This window comes from Eptatretus burgeri, chromosome 11 (assembly GCF_056783735.1).
Source record: "Eptatretus burgeri isolate ZD-2024b chromosome 11, Ebu_testis_v1, whole genome shotgun sequence".
Classification (NCBI taxonomy): Eukaryota; Metazoa; Chordata; class Myxini; order Myxiniformes; family Myxinidae; genus Eptatretus; species Eptatretus burgeri.
This window is the reverse complement of record NC_140971.1, coordinates 57,066,320-57,073,819: the sequence shown is the minus strand read 5'-3', so window position 1 is coordinate 57,073,819 and position 7,500 is coordinate 57,066,320. Positions and strand designations below refer to the sequence as shown.

At 42.1% G+C, this 7,500-nt stretch overlaps 1 protein-coding gene across 20 annotated transcripts in view; it reads left to right on the top strand.

The window, feature by feature from the left end:
• LOC147017144 (unconventional myosin-If-like) overlaps positions 1-7,500 on the top strand; it is a 91,892-nt gene that overhangs the window by 9,493 nt on the left and 74,899 nt on the right. For 18 of the 20 annotated variants that reach the window (XR_015049373.1, XR_015049372.1, XR_015049375.1 and 15 more), the window contains one exon: positions 6,739-6,828. The exons of 1 other annotated variant lie outside the window; for it this stretch is intronic. Coding sequence is in view for 16 of the 19 variants with exons in the window: in XM_085846544.1 (XP_085702670.1) it covers positions 6,739-6,828 (90 nt within the window). In the remaining 3 variants the exon portion in view is untranslated. Of the gene's footprint in view, positions 1,832-2,726; positions 2,936-6,738; positions 6,829-7,500 lie in introns of all 20 variants that reach the window. One more of the 20 variants, XM_085846555.1, reaches the window with a different exon arrangement.

The following is a 7,500-nucleotide window of genomic DNA, read 5'->3' as shown; positions in this document are numbered from 1 at the left end:
CAGCACACAACAAAAGAGAAGAAGATTACCAGAATCCCCAAGTGCTTCCTGATTTTTACATGAAAACCTTCACCATTCAAAAAGATGAAGGTTTAAAAAAAAATAAAAAAATGACACAGGATGCTGAAACTGAAAACTTTTCTGCAAGATGAAAACTTTTTGCAAGGTTGGCATCCATGGGGAGGAGGAAATTCCTCCTGACGAAATGTCCTGCTGAGTGTGGTGAGAAAAGTGGCGTGATTGTTATGATGTCACTGGTACCCAGAGTATCCTGGGAGGTGACGGCACTTCCCCCAAGCTCAGTGGCTGTGTTGCGCGTGTGTGTGTGTGTGTGTGTGTGTGTGTGTGTGTGTGTGTGTGTGTGTGTGTGTGTGTGTGTGTGTGTGTGTGTGTGTGTGTGTGTGTGTGTGTGTGTGTGTGTGTGTGTGTGTGTGTGTGTGTGTGTGTGTGTGAGAGCTCCATTACGAGCCTTAGACCTTGTATGTAAAAAATGGTGAAGAGAGCAATGAGATCATCATCACCAAAGAGTGTCCAGGGACATGGTTCTCATTTCTCAAAAGTGTAGTCATCCCATTCTGGGAAATAGTGGAACTGCACTTTGGGCTATTATACAAACTGTAGAATTTTATTGAGTGCAACTGAGGAAAAAGACCTGGGAGTGTTGCTTGATTCAACTTTAACATTTTCTCATGATGTTGTAGTGATACCCAAGAGGGCAACTTCCAGATTAGGCAGCAACAGGCGTTCCTTCCAGCTTTGAATAACTAGGGCCTTGTTTAATTTACAGGACTATAGTTTGTCCCTTCTTGGAGTACTGTAATGATCTGTGGTCCCCAATGACCAAGCTAAATGAGGATAGGCTGGATAAAGTTCAACAGATGGCAACTTGATTCGTGTCTCATTTGCAGCACCCGGGTATCCAGCCAGACTCAGGGAATTGAACCTTCACAGACTCGCCTGGAGAAGACAATGAGCTGAATTGATTCAGATCTTCAAAATAAAGAAAGACTTCAATATAATTCACCCAGATAACTTCTACTCTCGAGATTTACAAGTTTACCTAATGAGAGGGCATTCACTGAAGTTGAGAAAAGTACATGAAACACCAGGCTTAGACAGTTTGCATTCCCTGTGTGAAGTGTTAATAATTTATTTGAGCAAACACAATTAATTATTTTAAGAATGTACGAGACAAACACTGGACCAACCAACCTTTGAGGTCCACCCCGTATCGTCAATGAGTTGGTAGTGTCCTTCAGGAGGGGCGTAGAAGCACCTGCTTATTGTCTCGAGATCCAGTAAGGTCGAGTAAGAAGCCCGGAATGTGTGAACCATGTTTTAAAACAAGACATAACTTCCAATCAAATATGATGAGGCCACAAAATCAAAAATTGGAGGTGGCTGCAGGTATGCACAGACAGTAAGAACAAGCTACATACAAGGATATACACGAGGAACATTTGCGCAGGAGGAGACCATTTTTCCCATCATGGCTGCACTGCACCAACCCCAGAACCATCACCCATCCACGCACAAGCTGCCTACAAGTCCGAGCAATATTCCCATACCCCTTTATCTCCAATGCTTCGAGGACCCTATCTAACTCCAATTGAAACCTATCTATCCCTCCACTGTCACCTTCATTCCAGGTCGACCATTCCATGCATTAATTACTTTCTGACTGAAAGACCCCTGGCTTAACAGTCTCTCATCTTCTTTACCTTCAGGCTATGGCCTCTGGTCCTTACACTGTCGATTCTGCCGAACATCTCCACTGCACCTATCTTGTCCACACACTTCATCATCTTTAACATCTCCATCAGATCGCCTCGTAAGTCCCTCCTTTGTAATGTACAAAGTCCCTTCTCCTTCAGCCATTCCTCATATCTTAGTCTAGCTTGGCCTGGAATGAATCTACTAGTCCGACGCTGTACTCCATCTATTGCAGCTATGTCCTTCCTCAGATGTTCTGACCAAATGAGGCCTCACCAAATTTCTATACAAGTGTACCACTACCTCTTTCGATTTTTAATTTATCCCCTAAGAAAACCACCTAAAACCCTGTTAGCTTTACCTTTAACTGCCTGGCACTGTGCTGTGCTTACCTCCAATGTTGCTCACCACCCACAGATTACTCTCATGTGACATGCTCCAAGATTGCCCCTTACATTAGGTAATCTCCATTTTCATTGTTCTTCCCCATCCCCAGTACCTTCCATTTATATATGTTAAATTGCAAATGCCAATCTTTTGTATCTCGACTTTCTTGAATCTGATCACCCCTCTCTCTGCTATCTATCTTACTTCCAAGCTTTGTGTCATCTGCAAGGCTGACTGTGAACCCCACTATCCAAATCGTTGATGTAAATTATGAATAATAATGGTACCAGTACCTGGAGCTTTATCATCACTGATTTTTCTAACTGTTCCTTCACTTCCTCTACTCGGTTACTCCTACTTGAATGTCTTCGAAAAGCCCTTGTTCACCCACGACATACATATACTCTCATTTACTAGAAGCTCCCCTGACTGTTCCTGTGTAAATGTAGAAAGAAAAAGTAAATTTAACAAGTCTGCCATCTTGCCTTCATCCTCCACCAATTCTTGTGTGTTATTCCTAAATGGGCTCACACTCCTCTTTAACCCTTCCTTTACCCCTTACTGACAAAAAGAATGTCTTCCTCTTTGTTGCCGATGTCATTTTCATATTCCCTTTTTGTTTGCAGAGTTATTTTCTGAACGAGCCCGTTTCCTCCGAGATTGGTGTGATGTGGATCCGAGCATCCTGTTATTTTGAACTTAATGGGTGCCTTCTGCTTCTCCCTCATTACACTACGTACCTCCCTGCTCAACCACTCTGCTCCACTTTCTGCCTCTACCTTCACCCCTCACTGGAATCCAACTACTCTGCACCCTCCACATTTGCTTCTTGAAGGTTGCCCATTTTTATTATGCAGACCGCCGACTCATTAACTTTACCAAATCTAAAGTTCCCAAATCGCTTCTCAGACCCTCAAAGTTTGCCCTCGTAAAAGCCAACAAGCCTAACACCACCATCCCGAACTTCACATCTCAAAGTTTCTTTCAGAGAGTTACAAAGAGCAGAAAAGGCTTGGTGATAAAACGACTGTGGTGCTTGCACTGGTGGTGACCACTTGTGTTGACCACATCAAATCTCACCACATCAAATGTGTTGACCTATATTCTCAGGTGTAATCAAGAAATAACTGATACTTGTTTACTGCTGGATGTAAAGTATACTGCTTAAAGCTACTCTGCTCTGATCTGCATAGCAGATGATACAAATGTCTTCGTATTCTGACTTGGCCTGATCACGGATAGGAACAGCAAAATCTTCATCAGATGGGGCACCAAAACTCATTTCAGACTTGTCATCCTCATAACATCGGTTGCAACACTAGGATCTGATGTGTGCACAGTGTTGTTGGGATTTCATCCATGGACTGGGTGTGATCCTTTTTTGTTGGCTGGGCAGTGAAAGATGAAAGGCCAGAAAATTCTATTTTATGTTCAAACGTTCAGGAAAGCATTCACGTATCTTGGTACCAACTGGTAACTTTCTTAAGAGGTTAAGCATCATCCAGTCATTCATTTGTTAACTTTATTGTCAACCAACACCAAGTTGGACAAAGTGAACAAGCTGTGATACCAATGTTCTGCGACAGAAGAGGAGAATTCGAGTCTTCAAACTGAAAATAACTTTGAGCAAACAATCGGGCTGCCACTTGCAGGTGGACATTCAAAATCCTCCTGACATTCCTGACCCCATTGAACGACGTGGATGGGCATAAAACAAAGAAGGAAGTCTTGTTATCCAATGGACTACAGGTAATCCATCCCCAGGGCTCGTCCTTGGTATAATGTCATACAGGTGCGTTCAAGCTTGCCGGCCATCGGACAGCAACGTTCATCTTGAATTGTCTTCAATGCACGGCAGCCTGCTAGCTGCCGACCAGCTCCAACATGGAGGACAACAACGACAAGCCACAACAAAATGCAGAAGAGTCGTGTGATGGTGATGACGACTAAAATTACATTTCTTTTTTTTTCTGTAAACCCTCTTGTTCTACTGAAGTGGCACAACATGATTCTGATACTGATGTACCATACTCTGCTACAGAGCATCGGTGCTGCTGAAACAGTTTCTTGGCAATGGTTATACTGGGTGGTTTGCCATTACCTTCCTAGCAGTAGTTAGTGCTGGCAGGTTGGACCCCAAGTTTCACCTCCACCCGAGTGATGGCACATATTTTGATGAATAACCTTGCCCGTGAAACACTAGGATGGCAGTTTATAGCTGGGTGAGGATTCAGACCCAGGCTAGTCAGCTTTGAGGCGAATGTTCATACCTCCAGGTCAACAATATGATTAGGCACATTTTAATGGGAAGTAACAATATTAATATGTACATTTATATTTTACAACTATACTTCCTTTCAGAAACAAAATCACAGGATTGTCCAAACCTTTGCTGACATTATTTATTTATTTATTTATTTAATATACAGAGACATGACGGAAGTAAATCGACACCATGATGTTTCAAGAATTTATTTATTGAACATTTAAAGTATATTTGATCCATTGTGATACATGCACTAGTAATTTGTTGACTTGCCATTTGCAGATTTCAATGCTTTTACTCTTTCAGGCATAGACTAAGCTCTTTGCTTTTACTAACGAGTTCTGAAATTTCCTGTTGTGGGATTTCTGCCCAGGCTTCATGCAAGCGTATCAGCAATTCTGCCCATGATGTTGGTTTCCTGGATATTTTCCGCACAGCGCGATCCAATTTGGCCCAGAGGTGTTCAACGGGATTCATCTCAAGAGACTGACTTGGCCGTGGACGTCGCTTGATCCCATTTCTGTCCTGCCATTCTTTGGTCTTTTTTACAGTGCGGCATGGAGCTCCATGTTCCATGAACAAAATGTTGTTTTTCACTATCTTTCCAGTGGAGAAGACAGGGAGACGTCCATCCTCAAGGATAGAAATGTATATCGTAGAGTTGACGTTGCCAACACGCTCCACAAGCTCTGACCGACCAGTGCGCCAGATTGCTCCACACACCATCACTGAAAAACAACCATGTTTGACAGTTGGTTGCATTTGGTTCAAAGAAAACTCTTGACTGGGAAGTCTCCAGACCCATACGCATCCACTGTCAGAAAATTGAACAAATTGGGACTCAACTGAAAAAAATGACAGTTTTCCAAAACTCCAAGGGTCTAGTGGCCATCTCGTCAGCCCACTTCTTTCTCCTTTGAATGTTGGCTGGTTTCTCTTAGCTGCTCTCCCACAGTAGCCCAGTCGATGAAGATACCGCACAGCAGTTCTTGAGCTAACTTGGACCTCTTCTGCAACATCTGCTGCTTTGCAACGGGGAGTTTTCTCATTGGAACGCTTGACAGCTCGAAGCCACCTTTCTGAGGGCCTAGGTTGACCAGAACGGGAAGCTGTGGATTCCTTGCCTTCCAGGGTGAATTACACAGTCACCCGATTGACCGTAGAATGCGAAATGCCAAGGTTCTGAGCTATCCAACGCTGGCTGACTCCACCTTCCAAATGGCCAACAATTCGTCCTCTTTGAAAATTGCAAAGGTCTTGTGCTCCCTGGGTTTGAGGCAGAGTTAATTGTCATACAAGACCCAGGAACTCGTTTCTGCAAGTAAAGAGTTGAATATTATCAAAAAATCACTGAGTAAAACTTGCTTTATACCGATGAAATGAATACATTTAAGGTGTCTATTTACTTCTGCCATGTCTGCACAATGTCAAGGCTCATATAAGAGCTATAATGCACGATATCATTTTAATAAATTAGTATTCTGAAAATTTTAGTCTTAATCAAGATGCTACCTCATGCCAATATTGCTGAAATTTGTACATGGTGTACATCTTTAATCTGTGCCCACATAATCTGCAGGAGCAGTCCATTTGTAGCTAGGAAACACACACCTATACTTTTTGATACAAAAATACATTGATGTATCAGGAATTTTATCCTGATCAGCTTTTAATTAGGAGTACATGTTGCTGGGACCAGTCAATTTTGAGCAAGAGTGCAATTTCTGAGAAATTTCAAATTAGGAGCAAAGCAGTTTATTTGATGGCGGACAAAATGGTATTTTGCTGAAAATCACGAAGTTCATGCCATGATTCAAGAAACTTCACACATCATGATAACTGAAAACCAAAGTGGGTTTTGATAGGCGAGATATTGTTGGCATCTTGAACAAATTCCAAATTCCTGCGCTAAAGGGTAGAGTGCGTGCAGCACCTTCACACCTTCAGCCAACGATGCCACTCACAGCCATGTGCTGTATACGAAACAAGAAGTGGCTTTTAGTTCTTCCACTTTGTTAGTTCACTCTCAAATTTGGAGGCTCGGCTCTTGGACTATTGGCATTGTCGTAAGAAGTCTCCAAGACTGATGTGCTGTGAACATTCCAATGGGTTGGTGTCTCTTCAAAACTGCTAGTTTAATGAGGGCGTTAGAGATTGATTACCTGTTGAGACTGTATGTTGGAAGCATTCCACATGGAGGAGAAAAGGAAAGTTGGGAGAGAGTTTTCTCAAGGAAACATAAATGGTTATCATTTAAACACTCTTTTGGAAAAAGTGTGAAAAGCTTTGTTTGACACTCGGATTACACTCATCATCACAATGAAAGCGAAATATTTCTTCAGACGTTTTGCCTTAATTGTGATTCTTTAAAGACATACATTGGATCCGTACTTATATCTATCAACCCTTTCAAGCAGATGCCCTATTTTACAGATCGCCAGGTCGAGATGTATCAAGGAGCGGTGCGTGTAATCCATCGAACTTTATGTTTTCCTTATCTCAGCTCATTCCAAATAATTCTACATCTAAATTAATTTCAGCTCACCTTTACTTATCTCTTCTCACCATTTACTGCTTCCCTCAGTCTCCCTTCTCCTCTTCACCAAATTGTTCACTCACCTTCAGCCTTATCTAATTTCCATATCTCTCTCTCTCTCTCTCTCTCTCTCTCTCTCTCTCTCTCTCTCTCTCTCTCTATATATATATATATATATATATATCTATATATCTATATATCTATATATCTCTCTCTCTCTCTCTCTCTCTCTCTCTCTCTCTCTCTCTCTCTCTCTCTCTCTCTCTCTCTCTCTCTCTCTCTCTCTCTCTCTCTCTCTCTCTCTCTCTCTCTCTCTCTCTCTCTCTCTCTCTCTCTCTCTCTCTCTCTCTCTCTCTCTCTCTCTCTCTCTCTCTCTCTCTCTCTCTCTCTCTCTCTCTCTCTCTCTCTCTCTCTCTCTCTCTCTGTCCATATCTCTATATCTCTCTCTCTCTCTCTCTCTCTCTCTCTCTCTCTCTCTCATATCTCTCTATATCTCTCTCTCTCTCTCTCTCTCTCTCTCTCTCTCTCTCTCTCTCTCTCTCTCTCTCTCTCTATATATATATATATATATATATATATATATATATATATATATATA